Here is a 21838-nt window from a genome sequence, read left to right as displayed (position 1 = left end):
CAAATTTAGGACATTTCTATTAGCATAGGATAAGATCCCTGGTATCCATTTATAGTTAATCCCCATGCCTGTGGCTGGCCCCAGGTAACCACTAATCTACTTACTGTGTCTATAAATTTGCATTTTGGGACCTTTTCTACAAATAAAATGATAAAATGGGTGGGGTTTTGTACTTAGCTTCTCTTGCATAGTAGTGTTTTTGAGATAGTAGTATGTATGAGTATTCTGTCAACGTTTATTGCTCTCTAGTATTCCACTGTATGGATATATCATAGTTTTTGTCAATTAGTTTATAGATATTTGAGTTGTTTTCAGATTTTGGTCATTGAATAATGTTGCTATAGACATCCATATGCAAATTTTTGTAAATACATGTTTTCATTTATCTTGAGTAGACCTAGGAGTAGAATCCTTCGTTCAATTGGTAAACTTATGTTAAACTGCTTAAGAGACTGTCAAACTGTTTGCCAAAGTAGTAACACCATTTTTTGGTCCTACTAGCAGTCTATGAGTTCCTGTTTCTCTGTTTTCACCAATATTTATTATTTTCTGTCATTTGATTACAGCCATTCTAGTGGGTGTCTTGTAGTATCTTGTTTGAATATATACATTGCTAATGACTAACAATGTCTTTACTATTTTTCGTGTATTTATTATTCCATGTAATTATTTTGTATATATTTCTATATATTTTGTATATCATTGTATATAACTTTGTATATATTTGCCTATCTTCTTTGAACAGGTATTTTACCTGTTCATATATTTCATACATTTGTAATTGGATTGTTTCCCTTCAATTATTGAGTTGTTAGCATTATTAATAGATTCTGTATACAAGTACTATATCAGAAATAGTTTGTAAATATTTTCTTCCCCTCTGTGACTTGTCTTTTTATTGTCTTAATAGTGTTTTCTGAGGCACAAAGGTTTTTAATTTTGATAAAGTCCAGTTTACCAACTATTTCTTTTATGAATTATAGTTGTGATGTTGTATCTTGGAAATTTCTGCCAAATCCAAGGTTATGAATATTTTTTCCTATGTTTTCTTCCAATAGATGTATAGTTTTAACTACTGCAGTTAGGTTGATTGTCTATTTTGAGTTAAATTTTGTGTATGGCATGATAAAAAGGTCCAAATTTACATTTTTGTATGTGGATATTGAATTGTCCCAATAGCCTTTGCTGAAAAGACTATTATTCCTCTATCAAATTGTCTTGACACGTTTGTCAAAAATCAATGGACTATAAATATAAGAGTTTATTTCTGGACTCTCAATTCCATCCCATTTATCCATGCATTTAATGTTATGCCAGTACAATGTTAAGCTAGATCACTTTAGCTTTATAGTAATTTTTGAAATATGAAATGGTGACTCCCTCAATTTGTTCTTCAGGATTGTTTTAGCCCTTCTGGGTGCCTTGCATTTCCAGAATTTTTAGGATTATGTCATCAATTTCTGTAAAGAAGCCTACTAGAATTTTGCCAAAGCTTGGTCTTAAATCCATAGATGAATTTAGACATGTACAGAAAAGAGTTAACATAGCAGACTTCAGACTGCTATACTTAGAAAGATATATTAGCAAGGCTGGCCTTTGGCTGACACCTCAGTTACAGTTCCCACACCATTGCCTAACTAATAAGTCACTGTGCCTGAACTGTTTAGACCTTGTTATTTATAATGAACAACCAATTTCCATCTAAGAGTCTGGAATTTGGGTAGATACTAGGCAAAAGATGCCTATGTGACCAGCCTCTAATAAAAACCTTAGGGTCTGGGTTCCCGGCAGTCAAGATTTCACACATATTGTCATAATTCATTGCTGGAGGAATCAAGTCCCTCATGGGTGACTCTACTAGGAAATTACTCTTGGAAGCCTGTGACTACTTTCCTTCATACGTGACCCATGAGCCTTTTTCCTTTGCTAATTTTGCTTTGTATCCTTTTTCTGTAATAAATTATAGTGATGAGTACATTCTATGTTCAATCACGTGAGTCTTCCTATGGATTTACTGAACCAAGGGGTAATACTGGGGACCCCCGACAGAAGGGAGAATCGCTGTCTTAACAATACCATCTTTCAACCCATTCACATGGAAGATCTCAGCATTTATTTAGGTTTTTGTATTTTTCTCAGAAATTTTTTGTTGTTTGCGTGTATATTTTGTATTCTTAATATATGCCTAAGTATTTATTTTTATGCTATTGTGAATGAAATTCTATTCTTAATTTTATTTTTCTATTTTCCATTGCTAGTATATAGAAGTGCAATTCATTTTTGCATAGCAATTGCGTATCCTGTGACTTTGCTGAATTCATTTATTTATTCAAACAGGTATTTTGGTAAATTTCCTAAGATTTTACATACACAGGGTCATGTAATCTGCAAATAAAGACAGTTGTACTTTTTGTCTTCCAAGTTAGATGCTTTTTAATTTTTATTCCTACCTGATTTTACTTTCTTGGACCTCCAATACAATGTTTAGTAGAAGCACTGAGAGCTTGCATCCTCACTTTCATTCTGATTTTAGGATGGAGAGCATTGAGAATTTCATGGTTAGTATGATGTTAGCTGTAGGTTTTTCATAAATACTTTGCATCAGGTAGGGGAAGTTTCCTTCTATTTACAATTTGTTAATAATCTATAATGGGTGTTACATTTTGTTATATCCCTTTTCTGCATCACTTGAGATGATCTTGTATTTTCTTGTCCTTTATTATATTAGTATGGTGTGTTACATTAACTATACCACTTTTGCATTACTGAGATAATCCTTTTTGGTCATGGTGGATACTTCCTTTTATGTTTCTTTATTCTGTTTGCCATTTTTAAAGGACTTTTTGCATCCATATTCATGAGGGACATTGATCTATAGTTTTCTTTTCTTGTCTTTGTCTAGTGTTAGTATCAAGGTAATACTGTTCTCATAAAATAAATTTAGAAGGGTTCTTTCCTCTTCTATTTTATGCAAAAGATTGTGGAGTATTTTTGTATTATCCCTTCTTTAAATATTTGTTAGAATTCACCAGTCAGGCTATCTGGACTTAGGTAGTGAATTATCAAACTGGCCAGAGCTTTACCAAATATCCTATGTAATTACTCTATCAGGAGATTTGTCTCTGGAAAGAGCACATGAAACATGTCTTCTCAAAACAATCTGGCATTAGAATTGAGCATCAAACCATGATGGAGCCCATCTCAATAGTCACATAAACTCTGTCTGGTAAACCATCCACCACTACACTATAGCAAATCTGTTGGTAAATTCAGAAGCTGATATTCGTATGCAAATGAGATCATTTTTATCACCTTTAAAACAGGAACCAATTTAAAAATTGTTTGATTAGTCAACCACATTTTTTTTTTAGCTTAACATCGCCTTTTTTTTTTTCTTTCCAACTTTTTTTTACGTTCAAGGGACACATATGCAGGTTTGTTACATGGGTAAATTACGTGTCACAGGGATTTGCTGCACAGATAATTTTGTCACCCAGGTAAGCTTATCTGCTTACCCGATAAGCAGTTTTTCAATCCTCATTCTCCTCACACCCTCCACTCTCATCTAAGCCCTGGTGTCTGCTGTTTCCTTCTTTGTGTCCATGTGTACTCCCACTTATAAGTGAGAACATGCAGTCAGCAACATTTTAGAATGTGGTTCTAAATCATCTTACCTAATTATGATTTGAGTTGACAATTTTGATAGAATCCATACTTTGAAAATAACTGTTAGCTACATACTTTTGTTTCTCCATCAGTAACACTGAGAAAAAAAAAAATCACGGCTGAATAATTCTGAAGAGTCACATTGACTAGGACCAGTACACTATTTCTCTATTAGTCATTAAATTAGAGCAAAACAGGCCACTTTTCTTCCTTTATGTATACATCTTCCTTTCAGGTTGATATAATCCCATTTGTATATTTTTGCTTTTGTTGTCTATGTTTTGAAGTCATGTCCAAAATAAGGATCTCTCTACCACTTCATTTATTCCCTGAAGCCTCTATGCCAATTATTTTCTTTGTCATTAAGGTTTTAGCTCAAATGTCACCCCTCAGAAAGACATTTCCTGTTTACTCTGGCTAAAATACCCTCTTCCCTCACTTTTTATTCTATCGTCCTATTTTATTTTATTTTAAAATCACTTATCACTGTCTGAAACTATCTTGTTTAGTGTTTGTTTGCTTATATGTTTATTCTCTTTACTATCTCCCACTAGATAGTGTGGAGTAAACTATTTCCTGAATTAGTGAATGAACAAATAACTTTAAGCTGTAAATGAACCTGTCTGCTTCTAATGCCAACCTTTTATCTCATCCTATTTTGGCAAGGTTTGATCTGCACATTGTTACTCTACATAATTTTAGGAATAATATGAGAAAGCTAAACAGAATGCTGGAAGCCACTGATTTTTTATATTGATTTTAAAAACTTACTATCTGTGTGTTCAGTGCTATTTTTTTCTATTTTTCTCTCTGCTATAATCATTACATTTGGCTCTAATTTCTTATATTTATCTTCCATGTCAATAACTAGTTTGAGCCACAAGAATTCTGATATTCTTTAAGTTTGGCATTTATCTTAAGTTTAAATTGTGAATGTAGTTTATCTGTAATGATTCTTCATTTTATTCACCTTCAGTTTTATTTTGTTCTATTCTTACAACATTCTCTTAGTTCAAAGATGCCAAGCCTTGCAATTTTTTTTTTGAGAATGGTATTTTTTTTCTGAAATTGCTTATAGATCCTATAATGACTTAATTTTAAAAGCATGCACTCCCTCCAATCTTATGGATGTCTGCCATTTACCCTGTTCCAGAGTTTGTTTCATTCTCCCAGAGTATTTCAGTGAACTCTGCTGGGTGTGGAAAATTATTTGGGAATTTTTTAATTGATAGATAAAATTACATGTATTTATCATATACAACACAATATTTTAAAGTGAACTATATATATAGTTCTTTTGTAGTGAGAACATTACTATCCATTCTCTGCATTTGTCAAAAATACAACATAATTATAGTAACTATGCTATACAATAGTTATCTTGAATTTATTCCCCCTCTCTAACTTAATTACACATCCTTCAACCAACATCTCCCCATTCCCTCCTCCCTGCAACAACCATTCTAATCTCTAATTCTATGAGATCAACTTTTTAAGATTCCACATATGAGTAAGATTATACATTATTTGTCTTTCTGTACCTGGCTCATTTATCTTAAGATAATATCCTCCTGGTTTAACCATACTGCCACAAATTACACAATTTCCTACTTTTTATGGCTAAATAGTATTCCACTGTGTATGATGTATACCACACTGTCTTTATCCAATCACCTGCTGATAGACACAGAGGTTGATTCCATAATTTGGCTATTGTGAATAGTGCTGGAATAAACACAGGAGCGTTAATGTCTCTTCAACAAACAGATTTTATTTCCTTCGGATACATACCCAGTAGAGGAATCACTGGGTCTCATGGTAATTCTATTTTTAATATTTTGAGGAACTCCCCCATTGTCCTCCATAATGGCTGTATTAATTTACAAGCCTATAAACAGTGTGTAGGGGTGCTCTTTACTCCATATCCTTGCCAAGACTTGTTATCTATGTTGTCTTTTGATCATACCCACTCCAACAGAAGTGAGGTGATAGCTCATTGTGGTTTTGATTGACAAGATACTCAAGATAGTAATATTGAGCACTTTTTTAATATACCTATTGGCCATCTATATGACTCCTTTTGAGAAATGCCTATTCAGATCTTTTCCACATTTTTTAATTGGGTTGTTTTCTTGCTATTGAGTTGTTTGAATTCCTTATGTATTTTGGATATTAACCCTTATCAGATGTATAGTTTTCAAATATTTTCTCCCATTCTGTAGATTCTTTCTTCACTTTTTTTATTGTTTCCTTTGCTGTGCAGAGGCTTTTCAGCTTGATGTAATCCCATTTGTATATTTTTGCTTTTGTTGTCTATGTTTTTGAAGTCATGTCTGAAATAATAACTGACCAGAACAATGTCATGAAGCTTTTTCCCTGTTTTCTTCAAGTAGTTTTACAACTTTGAGTCTCATATTTAAGTCTTTAATCCTTTTTGGTTTTATTTTTGCACATGGACAGAGATAAGGATCTAACTTCATACTTCTGTATGTGGACATCCAGTTTTTCCAACACCATTTATTGAAGAAACTATCCTTTCTTTGGTTATTTATTCTTGGCACCTTTGTAGAAAATCAGTTGACTATAAATGAGTGGAATTATTTCTAGGCTGTGTATTTTGTTCCATTGGTCTAAGTATCTGGTTTTATGCCAGTACCATGCTGTTTTGGTTACTACAGCTGTGTAGTATATTTCAAAGTCAGGTAGTGTGATGCCTACAGCTATGTTCTTTTTGCACAAGATTGCTTTGGCTACTGGGGGTCTTTTCTGATTTCATTTGAACTTTAGGAATTATTTTTCTATTTCTGTGAAGAATGTCATTAGTATTGTGATAAGAATTGCAATCAACCTGTAGGTTGCTTCGGGTATTATAGATATTTTAACAATATTAATTTTTCCAATCCATGAACAGGGGATAGCTTTCCATTTATTTGTGTCTTCAATTTCTATCATCAATATTTTATAGTTTTCAGTGTAGACATCATTTAACTCCCTGGTTAAATTTATTCTTAAGTATTTTATTTTTATCTATCATAATGGGATTGTTCTCTTGATTTCTTTTTGAGATAATTCACTATTAGTGTATAGGAACACCATTGACTTTAGTATGTAAATTTTGTATCCTACAACTTTACTGAATTTATTTACTAAATCTAACAGTTGTTTTTTTTTGGTTTTTTTTTTTTTTTTGGTGGAGTTTTCTATATATAGATGTACCCCAGAGGTATTGTGGATTCAGTTCCAGAGAACCTCAGTAAAACAAATACAGTAATAAAGCAAGCCACATAAGATTTGGGGTTTCCCAGTGCATATAAGTTGTGTTCACACTATATTGTAGTCTATTAAGTGTATAATAGCGTTATGCCTAAAAAATATACATACTTTAATTAAAAAATATTTTATTGATAAAAAGTGATAACAATCATCTAAGCCTTTAGTTTACTGGTAATCTTTTGCTGTTGGAGGATCTTGCCTCAATGTTGATGGCACTGACTAATCAGGGTGGTGGCTGTTAACAATTGAAGTGGCTGTGGCAATAACTTAAAATAGGACAACAATGAAATTGGCCACATCAATTGACTCTTTCTCTCCTGAAAGATTTCTCTGTAGCATGCAATGCTGTTTGATAGCATTTAACTCACAGTAAAACTTCTGTCAACACTGAAGTCAATCCCTTCAAATGTTGTCACTGCTTTATCAACTTTGTTTATGTAATATTCCAAATCCTATATTGTCATTTTAAAAATGTTCACAGTACCTTCACCAGGAATATATTCCATCTCAAGAAATCACTTTCTTTGCTCATCCGTAAGAAGCAACTCCTCATCAATTCAAGTTTTATTAGGAGACTGCAGCAATCCAATCATGTCTTCAGACTCTAATTCTAGTTCTCTTACTATTTGTATCACATCTGCAGCTACCTCCTCCACTGAAATCTTGAATCCTTCAAAGTCATCCATGAAAGTTTGAATCAACTTCTCCCAAACTCTTGTTAATGTTGATATTTTGATCTCCATCTATGAATTGCAAATGTTCTTAATGGTATTTTAAATGGTGTATCCTTCCTGAAGATTTTTAGATAATTTTGCCCACACCCATCAGAAGACACTATCTATGGCAGCTAGAGTCTTTACATAATAAGGCTTGAAAGTCAAAATGACTCCTTGATCATTTGTCTGACCATGGGCTGCAGAATGGATATTGTGTTAAGCAGGTATGAAAACATTAATCTGCTTATACATCTCCATCAGAGCTCTTGGGTGACTAGTTGCATTGTCAATGAGCAGTAATGTTTTCAAAGGAATCTTTTTTTCCTGAGTATTGGGTCTCAACAATGAGCTGAACATATTCATTAAGCCATGCTGTAAACAGATGTGCTGTCATCCAGGCTTTGTTGTTCCAACATAGAGCACAGGCAGACTAGATTTAGCGTAATTCTTAAGGGTCATGGGATTTTTGGAATGATAAATGATCATTGGCTTTAACTTAAAGTCACCAGTTGTATTAGCCCATAACAAGAGAGTCAGCCTAAAGCTTTGAAGCCAGGCATTAAATTCTCTCTAGCTATGAAAGTCCTAGAAAGCATCGGTATTAGGCCATTCTTTCACTGCCATAAAGTAGTGTCTGAGATTGAGTACTTTATAAGAAAAGACATTTAATTGATTCATGGTTCTGCAGGCTGTACAGGAAACATAGTGGCATCTTCTTCTGAGGAGGCCTCAGGAAGCTTCCAATCAAGGCAGAAGGCAAAGGAGGTCAGGCACATCACATGGCGAGAACAGGAGCCAAAGCAAGAGGGAGTTGGTGGGGCGAGAGGGGAGACACACCACACACTTTTAACCAATCAGGTCTCATGAGAACTTAATCACTATTGTGAAGATGGCACCAAGCCATGAGGGATCCACCCCCAAAACCCAAACACCTCCCACCAGACCCCACCTCCAGCAGTGGGGATTACAATTTAACAGAGATTTGGATAGGGACAAACAGCCAAACTATATTAGCATCTTTTTTCAATAGAAGGCTGTTTCATCTACACTGAAAATCCATTGTTTAGTGTAGATACCATCATCAATGATCTTAGCTAGATCTTTTGGATAATTTGCTGAAGCTTCTATATCAGCACTTGCTGCTTCACCTTGCACTCATGCTATGGAAAAATCTTCTTTCCTTAAAACTTATAAACCAACATCTGCTAGCTTAAAATTTTCTCCTGCAGCTTACTCACTTCTCTCAGCCATCATAAAATTAAAGAGAGTTAGGTCCTTGCTCCGGATTAGGCTTTGGCTTGAGGGAATGTTGTGGCTGGTTGGATCATCTATCCAAACCACTAAAACTTTTTCCATATCAGCAATAAGCCTGTTTTGCTTTCTTATCATTTGTGTGTTCACTGGGCTAGTGCTTTTACTTTCTTTCAAGAACTTTCCTTCGTATTCATAACTCGGCTAACTGTTTAGCACAAAGTCCTGGCTTTCAACCTATTTCAGCTTTTGACATGCCTGTCGCAGGAATCTTAATCATTTGTAGCTTTTGACTTAAAATGAAAAACATGAAACTTTCTTTCTGGTGAACGCTTAGAGGCCATGTATGGTTATTAATTGGTCTAATGTCAATATTGTTGTGTTTTGAGGAACAGAAAAGCCTGTGGAGAGGGAGAGAGACAGGGGAATGGCTGGATAGGGATCAATTAGAACATATACATTTATTGATTATTTGGATTGACTCTAATTGGAGACTTTTGACTTTTCCTGTACCTGGATTATATCTTTCTCTAGGTTTGGAGAGTTTTCTGCTATTATTTCTGTAAATAAGCTATCTATCTCTTTTTTTTTTTTTTTTTTTTTTTGAGATGGAGTCTCACTCTGTCCCACAGGCTGGAGTGCAGTGGTGTGATCTCGGCTCACTGCAAGCTCCGCCTCCCTGGTTCACACCATTCTCCTGCCTCAGCCTCCAGAGTAGCTGGGGCCACAGGCGCCCGTCACCACACCCGGCTGATTTTTTTGTATTTTTAGTAGAGACGGGGTTTCACCATGTTAGCCAGGATGGTCTCGATCTCCTGACCTCATGATCGGCCCGCCTGGGCCTCCCGAAGTGCTGGGATTACAGGCCTGAGCCACCGCGCCTGGCCGCTGTCTATCTCTTTATCTTTTTTATTCTTTCTTGAACACCAGCTACTCATATATTACCTTTTCTGATGGTGCCCCATAAATCCTGTGAGTTTTTTTCATTCCTTTACATTCTTTTTCTATTTTCTCTTCTAACTGAGTATTTTCAAAATAGTTATCTCCTATTTCACAGATTCTTTCTTTGGCTTTAGCAGTTCGGCTGTTTGCACTCTTTACTGCATTTTTAAACATCATTCATTGTATTTTCAGCTCCAGGATTCCTGTTTGATTTTCAGTCTCTTGGCTGCTAAAGTTACTGAAACACTGAGCTAGAATTCAACCCTCCCAGCTGCTGAAGTCAGCTTGTCACTGTGGGCTTTTGGAGCCCAACACTGTTGTAATAGGTGGGTGGTGATGCAGGCCAAAACTTGAGGCCATCTTGCAGGGGCTACAGGTTACTGTTTGGTGCTGCGGCAGTTCTGAAAGCTCAGATCATAATTACCAGCCAAGATTCAAGGGCCTTGGGCGTCTTCCCAGTGCCAGGTTTTACTGCGGTTGACCTGGTATTGGTTAAAAGGTACAGTCCAAGTCTCACTTCCCTCTTTTTCTGGCAAGCAGACAGTATCTTTCGCTGTGCTGTGCTGTACTATGCTGTGCTGTGCTGTGCTGTGCTGTGCGGTGCTGCCTGGGGTTCAGGGAGGGGCGATGCAGGTAATGTAAAACTGTCCTTCCTACCCTCTTTAATGCATCTTTTCTTATCATGCTATAACCAGGCACTATGACCTCTCACTAATACAGGAATTATTAAGAAATAATTTTTAGGCAGCTAGAAAGGGTAAAAGCTCTTGGTGGAATTTTCCTTTAATAAAAAGCAGTCCCAAACCATTTCTTCTCTTAACAGAAAGCAGCCTGAGAAGTCAGGCATAGATATGCAAACTAGAAGCTTTTATATGTAAATGCCGGCAGCTATACCTGGAAGCCAGGTACATCCAATATGGTGTCCCCTGCCCTCTTTTCCTTGTCACCACGTTTAAGGGTATCATGACAGCCTTCAAGTAAACCCACATGTACAGGTATCATGGCCGCCGCCAGGTGGAGGCTGTATTTGCATAATAAAAGACTACGGTGGGAGGGCCAGTATTTTCGAGGGCTATGTAAACGGCACGCCTGGTCAAACCAATTCCCTGAGCCCTATGTAAATTAATCGCTGCCTCCTCAAGCATCTGTACAAAACCCATTGCTTTCCGCAGCAAACAGGAGACCCTCTTTTTGGCGACCCACTTTCTCATTATGAGGAAGCTTTTTCTCTCTCTCTTCTTCTTTGTCTATTAAACTTTCCACTGCCAAACCCACTCCTCCTGTGTGTCCGTGTCCCGAATTCTTTCTGGACCGTGACATAGAACCAGGTTATATAACCCAGACAACGGAGCCGTTTCATCACCTGGCTTCCTTAGCTCTTATGTAGGTATTTTCATACATGAACAGTTGTTCAAATTGATGTTTTTGTGGGGGAACAATCACTGTCCTATTCCACCAACTTGCTCTACCTCTTGTCCACCAGGAATTCATTAAATGGTGTCAGTAAGAGAGACCAAATGGTTGTAACAATAACAGATATGTTGAGCTGGAAAATCAAGCTGGGAGAGAAGAAGCATTAGGTATTATGTACATGAGAGTACAGGAAGTGATAGATTACTGAATGGATTTAAGTATGATAGTGGGTCTTAGGTTGCTTGGATATAATATGGTGGCAAGGGCTGAACATATTACTGATATGTTTTCCATCTCCTTGAAACAAGTATTTCAAGAAATTTGATGCTGAGCCATTGTCAGATACAAATTGCCGCTTACCTTGCAATCTTTTGAACAGCAATCTCCGGAACCACATTTTGCATTACCTTTCATTCTACATGTTGAAGGATCACAGCATAATTTATGTGTGCAATTCTGTAAAAAAATGCTAAGTGTTAGTTAATCACACATAATTAGGTACCACCAAATGAAACTGTGACATATAACTTTACAAAGTATAAAGCTTTTCTAAAATTCACTGATTTTTCATAATCCCATTCTTTATGTGAGATTTATAGAAATCAATATCTCATTCAGTAATGTGTAAGATAAATGTATTGTCTTGAGGGAGGAGAAAGGGAGGGGGTTGAAAAACCACCTACTGAGTACTATGCTCACCGCCTGTGTGCAATATGCCCCTGTAACAAACCTGCACATGTACCTCCTGTAGCTGAATTAAAAGTTGAAATTTTAAAAAAGAAATATATATTATGTCACTATATTTCATATAATTTCAATGATATTCCTATGGGGCCAAAACCTAGAGAAAACAGTTATTAGATATCTTATTAACTAACATTCTCTTTAAACATTTCCTTATATTATTCCTTTTAGAACAAATCATATCAGCCAGATTTATTCACCTGTAGAAACCAAAATTAAAAAACCTCAAAAATTGTTCATAAAATCACAAATGTTTTCTGTTTTCTCAATGCCTCCACCTAACTTATTTGGAAGAAATGAAAAACTGGAGATTCTAGACCTGCAATGTTAAATATGACAACCACTAGCAATGTGTAGCTATTTAAATTTAAATTAACTAACATTAAACAAAGTTAATAATTCATGTACTCAGTCATATAAGCCACATTTTGAGTGCTCAACACACACATATGATTAGTGGAAAGTGTATTGTATGGCACAAAAGAACATTTCCATAATTATGAAAAGTTCCATTGAAGAACACTGCTCTAGAAAACGGATGTTTAATTTTACAGAAAGTTTTGTATTTATTTGCTGGATCTAGCATAAATGTTGTCCTTATTTATTTTACTGTGATGAATAATATTGATTTATATTCAAATACAAAATCAATTTTACATTATTAAAATAAGCCCAAATTTGTCTTGCTAATATTTGTTTAGAATTTCTGTATCTGAGTTCATGAGTGACTCTGGCCTCTAATTTTCTTTTCTTGTAATAAGCTCCTCAAAGGTTTTTTTGTGTCAAGTTTACACTGGTTATAAAATGCATGGAGCCTTGTTTATCAAAAAAAAAAAAGAAGAAAATTGGATTATTACCTCCTTCAATATTAGAATTTATCAGAGAAATCTACTAGGCTGGTGGCAGTTGTCAGAAGTTTTTAAAATAGAGATACAACTCTTTTGTTAATTATGAGAACACTCTAATTTGTTGTTTCTCATTGAGTCAGTAATTGTAAGTTTTACCATTCTAGTAATTTCTCATATTCTCAGAATATTCATATTTATTAATATAAAATTTTTTATTATGTCCTCTTTCTAGCTGTAGGTTCTGAGTTTTTTTTTCTTTTTCAGTCCTGATATTGGTTGTTTATACCTTTTCTTATTTGGTTTCATTAGTGTTACTTGAAAATTTTTAACTTTTTTTTTAGTTTTTTCAAGGAACCAAGTTTTCTCTTTAAGCTATCTATTATATAATGATTGCTTATTTTATTAATTCTTGCTCTTATCTTTATTATTTATACATTTAAGTCTATAAATTTTCATTGGAATATAGTTATAGATATATTGCTGAGTTTTGATAATGTCTAATTTTCATTGTAATATATTTACCCCCTGGTAATTTAAAAGCATCCTTTTTTTAACTTTGCTAATATTGAGGATATTCTGGCTATGTTAATTGGTTTATTGAGTGAACTTCTTAGCAGAAAAATAAATTGTTAATTGATTTATTTATTGATTTATACTTTGTTGCAATATACTAGGTAAACATACATTTATGTATCTTTTTTTTCCACTGGAACACTATGCAGCCTTTATATATAAATACAAACATATTTGAAGCATATTGTTGAGTAAGAAAAGCAATTTGCAAAAAATGTATAGAATATCATTTGTCCAAAACTTCCTCCACAGAATTATAGCCCATATTTCTATAGACACATAAATATATGTAAAAATAGAATAAAAAGTCTGAAAAAATATACACAAAGCTGTTAACAATGGGGACCTTATAGATGGGAGTGATAGTCCCAAGGGGAAATTTTACTTTTATCTTGAATGTTTGATTTTTTTACAATTATCATATATTTGTGTATTACTTACATAGTTAAAAATACATAGCTACTTTGAAAATATAACTTTACCCCAGTTGTCTCATAACTCTAGGGCTAGGTATGACTTGGTCAAGACCCAGGATTAGTTGGCAGTGATTGGGATAAAATATTGACACACTGAATATATTTATTATGGCTAAAAAAATGTGTTCCCAATGCACATGGTCACTACACTGTCCAAGTTCAATGCTAATGAAAAAGTCTTAAAGGCAACTAGAGAAAAGAGTCAGATCATGTATAAAGGGAAACCCATCAGCTAACAGTGAACTTCTCAGCAGATAGCAGAATCTCTTATAGGCCAGGAGAGATTGGGAGCTTATTTTCAGCATTTTTAATGAAATTTCAACTAAGAATTTCATATCCCACCAAACTAAGCTCCATAAATTGAGAAATAAAATATTGTCCCGATAAGCAAGTGCTAAGGGAATTCATTACCACTAGACCAGCCTTACAAGAGATCCTTAAAAGAATTCTAAACAAGGAAACAAAAGAATGATATATGCTACCACAAAAACACACTTAAGTACCTAACCTACAGACCCTATAAAGCAATGTACAACAGAAACTACAAAGCAACCAGCTAACAACTTTATGATAGTATCAAAACCTCACATATCAATTCAACCTTGAATTTAAATGGTCTAAATGCCCTTCTTAAAAGGCACGGATTGGCAAGTTGGATAAAAACAAGAACCATTTGTCTGCTGTCTTCAAGAGACCCTTATCACATGTAATGACCCCACAGACTCAAAGTAAATGGTTTCAGAGATATCTATCATGCAAACACAAAACAAACAAAAAGAACAGTGTCTCTATTCTTATATCAGATAAAACAGACATTAAACCAACAACCATAAAAAAAGACAAAGAATGACTTTACATAATGATGAAAGGTTAAATTCAATGAGAAGATGTAACTATTCTAAAAATATATGTACCCAACATTGGAGCACCCAGATCCATAAAACAAGTACTACTAGACCTACCAAAAGACTTAGTCACAAAATAATAGTGGGGGATTTCAACATCCCCACTGACAGTATTAGACAGATCACTGAGGCAGAAAATTAAGAAAGAAATTCTGGCCTGAAATTTGAGTCTTGACCAATTGGACCTAACAGACATCTACAGAACACACCCCCATCAACCACAAAGTATGTATTTTTCTCATCTGTACACAGAGCATACTCTAAGACCAACCACATGCTTGCCCATAAAGTGAGTCTCAATAAATTTTAAAAAATTAAAATCACACCAAGCATAATCTTGGACCATAGTGAAATAAAAATAGAAATAAATGCCAAGAACATCTCTCAAAACCACACAATTACATGAAAATTAAACAACTTGCTCCTGAATGACTTTTGAGCAAACAACAAAATTAAGGCAGAAATCAAAAAATTTATTGAAATAAATGAAAACAGATATAACATACCAAAATCTCTGGGATGCAGCAAAAATGGTGTTAAGAGGAAAGTTTATGGTGGCAAACGCTTACGTCAAAAAGTTAGAAAGGCCTCAAATTAACATTCTAACCTCACACCTAGAGGAACCAGGAAAACAAGGACACACTAACCCCAAAGCTAGCAGAAAAAAATAAATAACTAAAATCAGAGCAGAATGAAATGATATTGAAACCCAAAAATACAAAGAATCAACAAAACCAAAAGTGTGTTTTTTGAAAGGATAAACAAGACTGATAGACCACTAGCTAGATTAACAAAGAAAAAAGAGGGAAGATCCAAATAAGCACAATCGGAAATGACAAAGGTAACATTATAACCAACCACATAGAAATGTAAAAGATACTAAGCCTATTATTAACACTTGTATGCACATGAACTAGAAAATCTAGAGGAAATGGATAAATTCCTGGAAACACACCATCTCCCAACATTGAATCAGAAGAAATTGAAACCCTGAACAGGCTAATATCGAGTTCAGAAATTGAATCAATAATAAAAACTTACCAACCAAAAAAAGCCCCAGACCAGATGGATTCACAACTGAATTCAACCAGACATACAAAGAAGAGCCAGCACCAATTCCATTGAAACTATTCCAAAAAATCAAGGAGGAGGAACTCCTCCCTAACTCATTCTATGAAGTCAGCCTAACCCTAATAACGAAACCTGGCAAAGACATAATGAAAAAAAGAAAACTACAGGCTAATATTCCTGATGAACATAGACATAAAGATCCTCAACAAAATACTAGCAAACCAAATCCAGCAGCACATCAAAAAGTTAATTCACCATGATCAAGTAGGCTTCATTCATGGGATGCAAGGTTGGTTCAGCATATGCGAATCAATAAATGTGATTCATCACATAAATAGAATTAAAAACAAAAACCATATGCCATTATCCTAACTGAATTAATGCAAGAACAGAAAACCAAACACTGCTTATTCTTACTTACAAATGGAAGTTAAACATTGGGTACTCATAGACATAAAGGTAGCAACAATAGATACTGAGGGCTACTAGAGTGGGAAGTGAGGAAGGAAGGCAAAGGTGGAAAAACTAACTATTGGGTACTAAGCTCAGTGCCTGGGTGACAGGATCAATTGTATCTGAAACCTCAGCATCACACAATATACCCAGAAAACAACCCTGCACATGTACCCCCACCCAATCTAAAATAAAAGTAGAAATTATAAAAAGTAAATAAATAAAATAATGTGTTCCCAGCAGCTCTTAGAAAAAATGTTTTACATATTTTACTTAGGTCATCTTTAATTTGTTGTTCAAATATTGTGTATCTTCAATGATTTTTTCATTTGCTTTTTCTTTTTTCTTTCTTTCTTTCCTTTTTTTTTTTTTTTTTTTCATATGAGATGAAGTCTCGCTTTGTTGCCCAGGCTGGAGTGCAGTAGCATGATCTTGGCTCACTACAACCTCCACCTCCCAGGTCCATGCAATTCTCTTGCCCCAGCCTCCCAAATAGCTAGGATTACAGGCGTCTGCCACCACACCCAGCTAATTTTTGTATTTTTAGTAGAGACGGGGTTTCACCATGTTGGTCAGGCTGGTCTCAAAATCCTGACCTCAAGCTATCCATCCATCTTGGCCTCTGAAAGTGCTGGGATTACAGGCATGAGCCACCGCGCCCGTCCTTCATTTGCTTTTTCTATTGTTTCCTGTCAAAGATGTCTTAACACCTCTTAAAGTGATTGTGAATTTGTCTGTCTCTCCTCATAGTAAAATTTCGCTTTAAAATATTTTGAAACTATGTTTGGGTGATTTTTAATTTAGAATTCTTACACGTCCTAGTGTGCTGGACCAACCCTGTTCTGGCTTGCAAGGGCCACTTGTTAAATTTTCAGAAATTTTGTGAACGGGTTGCTAACAAAGCCATTAATAAAAATTGAATTTCATTAACTTACAATGAAATAAATTATATTTTTAAAAGATAGCAAATATTGAAAACATCATTTCTTATTTTCCTACATTTTAATTTTAGCTATGCTCTTGAAAATATTAATGTCTATTATTAATTTTTGATGGAAATCCTGTATAATGATCTGCTACCGTTCACATTTTTCCAACTCTGCATTTAATAATGTTGCATTTGTCACTTTAAATCTGCCATTGTGGGCGTGTTTAAAGGAAGGAATTCAGCAAGTGCTACAAATCAGGGCCTAAATCAGGTTTTGTTGATTGTCTTGGTGTGCGTGCTAAAAGGTTTCGGGTTAATTAATATAATTTGTATGAGGTTGAGAAATAATTCAACAGCAGCTAATATACCAGATTTAATAAAGATAAATTTACTTGGTAAGAGTTAGCAAATTAGGATAGAACTCCAATTATCAAATCATGGTTGAATCACAATCATACACTGAGTTAACTACAGAATCAACACAAGTATTCTGGGAGAAGCATTCTGGCTATATAAATTTACAGTAGAGGGTATTCTTGCATAACTGAAAGCATGTACCCTTCAACTAACTTAATTGCAATAAACTACACCCATTTAAAATGTTTAGTTTAATGAATTTTGCCATATGCATTTACTCATATAATCAAGTTACAGAACACTCCCATTGCCAACCAGAGATACCTCCTACTTATTGAAGTCAACCACTTCTTCACACTAAAGATTACTTGCCATTTTTTTATAATTTTACAGAAACAGAATCATATATCACATAACCTTGTGAATCTGGCTCATTTCAATCAGCATAATCTTTTTTGTGATTCACCAATGGTGATAAATTTACCAGCATTTTGTTCATTTTTTATTGCTGAGTAGTTTTCCAATGACTAGAAATACCACAATATATCTGTCCAAATAATGATAGATATTTGGATTATTTCTAGGATTTGGCTGCCATGAATAAAGCAGCTCTAAACATTCGTGTAGAAATATTTTGGGGGATATATATTTTCATTTCTTTGGGAAAAAAATACTCAGAGATGGAAATCTAGGTCAAAAGGAAAGTATATATTTAATTTTATAAGACATGGCCAAAATGCTTCAAATATTTTTACACCCAACTAGCAATTTACACAAATTTCAGTTGCTCTACATCTCAACAAAACTCACTATTTTTATCAGAAGTGGGTGTATTATTACAGACATTCTAATATGTGTTCAGTATATATGATGTGATTTTAATTATTTTTCCCAGATGACTAGTGATGTTAAGCATCATTTCATTTTCTTATTGTCATTTATAAATAATCTACTGTAAACTGTCCAAATTATTTTGCCTAATTTTATTAGGTCATTTGTCTCCTTTTAATTGAGTTGTAATATGTACTCTCAAGAAATACAGATTTTGTCTTTTTAAATTTCATTTAATATAAAATATTTTTAGAGCATTGTTAGGATCACAGCAAAATTGGGCAGAAGGTACAGAGATTTTCCACATGCCTCACCCACACACATACACAGCCTCCCTCCTTATCAACAGATCAGAGTGGTACATTTGTTACAAATGATAACCCTACATTGACACACCATTATCACCTGGAGTTCAATTTTACATTAGTTAGGGTTTACTTTGGTGTTGTACATGGTATGTGTTTGAAAAATTTATAATGACATGTATCCACCACCACAGTATCATACAGAGTAGTTTCACTGTCCTAAAAGTCCTCTGTGTTCTACCTAATCATCCCTCCCTTCCCTTTAACCCCTGGCAACTGCTAATCTTTTTACTGTCCCCATACTGTTATCTTTTCTAGAATGTCATGTAGTTGAAACCATGTGGTACATAGCTTTTTCAGATGGTTTCTTTTACCTAGTAATACATGTTTTAGATTTCTTCATGTTTTTCATGGCTTGATAGCTCATTTTTTAGCAGTTTTTATTTAATAGACAATATTTTTAGAGCATTGTTCCATTGTCCAATGTAGCAAAGACTATTCATTCATTTACCTATTCAAAAATATTTTAGTTGCTTCCAAGTTTTGGCAATTAAAAATTAATCTACTAGAAACATCTGTGTGCAGCTACTAGAAACATCTGTGTGCATGTTTATATGTGGACATAAATCTGCAACTCTTTTGGGTAAATACCAAAGAGAGTGATTGCCGGATAATATGGTAAGAGCATATTTAGTTTTAAAAGAAACCACCAACCTATTTTCCAAAATGACTGTGCTATTTTGCATTCCACTCATCTTGCTTATTAAATAATGAATGAGAATTCTTGTTGCCCCACAGCCTCATCAGCATTTTGTGTTTTTAGTGTTCTAGATTTTTGATCATTTAATAGGTAGGTCATTAATAGGTAGGTATTTAATAGGTAGGTATCTTGGTGTTTTAATTTGCATTTCAGCAATAATATATGATGTGGAGCATCTTTTTGTATTTGCCATCTGTATGTCTTTTTTTGGCAAGGTGTCTGTTAAAGTCCTTGGCTCCTTTTTACTCAGGTTGTTTGTTTTCTTACTGTTGAGTGTATTAGTCTCTTCTCACACTGCTAGTAAAAACATACCCAATGCTGGGTAATTTATAAAGGTAAGAGGTTTAATTGACTCACAGTTCAGCATGGCTGGGGAGGCCTTGGGACACTTACAGTCATGGCAGAATGGGAAGCAAACATGTCCTTCTTCATATGGCTGCAGCAAGGAGAAGTGCCAAGCAACAGGGGGAAAAACCCCTTATAAAACCATCAGATCTCATGAGAACTCACTCACTATCACAAGAACAGCATGAGGATAACCACCTCCATGATTCAATTACTTCCCACTGGGTCCCTCCCACAAAACATGGAGATTATGGGAACCACAATTCAAAATGAGATTTGGGTGGGGATACAGCAAAACCATATCATTGTGCCCATGGCCCTTCCCAAATTTCATGTCGTCACATTTTAAAACACAATCGTGCTTTCCCAACAGGGTAAGTTCTTTCTGCCTATAAGCCTGTAAAATCAAAAGCAAGTTAGTTACTTTCTAGATGCAATGGGGTATAGACATTGAGTAAATACATCTATTCCAAATGGGAGAAATTGGCCAAAATGAAGGCGCTACAGGCCCCATGCAAGTCCAAAATCCACTGGGGCAGTCACATCTTAAAGCTCTGAAATGATCTCCTTTGACTCCACATCTCACATCCAGGTCACACTGATGCAAGAGTTGGGTTCCCACAGCCTTGGGCAACTGTGCCCCTGTGGCTTTTCAGGGTACAGCACCCCTCCCAGCTTCCTTCATGGGCTGGCATGAGTGTCTCTGGCTTTTCCAGGTGCACAGTGCAAGCTGTCAATGGATCTACCATTCTAGGTTCAGGAGAATGGTGGCCCTCTTCTCACAGCTCCACTAGGCAGTGCCACGGTGGGGACTTTCTTGGGAGGGGCTCCAACCCCACATTTCCCTTTTGCACTTCCCTAGCAGAGGTTCTCCATGAGGGTGCCAGCCTGCAGCAAACTTCTGCCTGGACATCCAGGCACTTCAATACATCCTCTGAAATCTAGGCAGAGGTTCCAAACCTCAATTCTTGACTTCTGTGTACCCACAGGCTAAACACCACATGGAAGCTGCCAAGGCTTGGGGGGCTTGCACCCTTTGAAGCCATGGCCTGAGCTGTGCCTCTGCCCTTTTAGCCATGGTTGGGATGTAGGACACCAAATCCTGAGACTGCACAAAGCAGCAAGACCCTGGGCCCAGCCCATGAAACCATTTTTCCTCCTAGTCCTCTGGGTCTGTGATGTGAAGGGCTGCCCTTCTGACATGCCCTGGAGATATATTCCCCATTGTCTTGGTGATTAACATTGGCTCCTCATTACTTATGCAAATTTCTGGAGATAGCTTGAATTTCTCTTTCTCTTCAGAAAATGGTTTTTTTTCTTCTCTATCACACCATCAGCCTGTGAATTTTCCAAACTTTTATGCTCTGCTTCCCTTTTAAACGTAAGTTCCAATTCCAAACAATATCTTTGTGAATAAATTTTAGAAAGTCACATCTTGAATGCTTTGCTGCTCAGAAATTTTTTCTGCCAGATACTCTAAATTATCTCTCTCAAGTTCAAAGTTCCACAGATCTCTAGGGCAGGAGCAAAATGCTGCCAGTCTCTTGCTGAAGCATAGCAAGAATCACTTTTATTCCAGTTCCCAAGAAGCTCCTCATCTCCATCAGAGACCACCTTAGCCTGAACTTCATTGTCCATATCACTATCAACATTTTCATCAAAGCTATTCAACAAGTCTCGAAGACATTCCAAAATTTCCCACATCTTCCTGTCTTTTTCTGAACCCTCCAAACTGTTCCAATCTTCACCTGTTACCCAGTTCCAAAGCCACTTCCACATCTTTAGGTTCCAAAGTCACTTCCATAGCAGCCTCCCACTCCTGGTACCAATTTACTATGTTAGTTCAGTCTCACATTGCTAATAAAGACATACCCGCCAGTGGGTAATTTATAAAAAAAGTTTAATTGACTCAGTTCAGCAAGGCTGGCAGGGGAGCCCTCAGGACACTTATAATCATGGCAAAAGGGGAAGCAAACACATC

The 21838-nt window shown here is 35.5% G+C and overlaps 1 protein-coding gene across 3 annotated transcripts in view; it reads right to left on the bottom strand.

The window, feature by feature from the left end:
• LOC100432897 (disintegrin and metalloproteinase domain-containing protein 5) overlaps positions 1 to 21838 on the bottom strand; it is a 133501-nt gene that overhangs the window by 55996 nt on the left and 55667 nt on the right. For all 3 annotated transcript variants that reach the window (XM_002819025.5, XM_054561493.2, XM_054561494.2), the window contains one exon: positions 11622 to 11717. In XM_002819025.5, the coding sequence (XP_002819071.3) occupies positions 11622 to 11717 (96 nt within the window). The remainder of the gene's footprint in view (positions 1 to 11621; positions 11718 to 21838) is intronic.

This window comes from Pongo abelii, chromosome 7 (assembly GCF_028885655.2).
Source record: "Pongo abelii isolate AG06213 chromosome 7, NHGRI_mPonAbe1-v2.0_pri, whole genome shotgun sequence".
NCBI classification, from domain to species: Eukaryota; Metazoa; Chordata; class Mammalia; order Primates; family Hominidae; genus Pongo; species Pongo abelii.
Note: the sequence above shows the minus strand (reverse complement) of the source record. Positions and strands in the feature narration are given on the sequence as shown.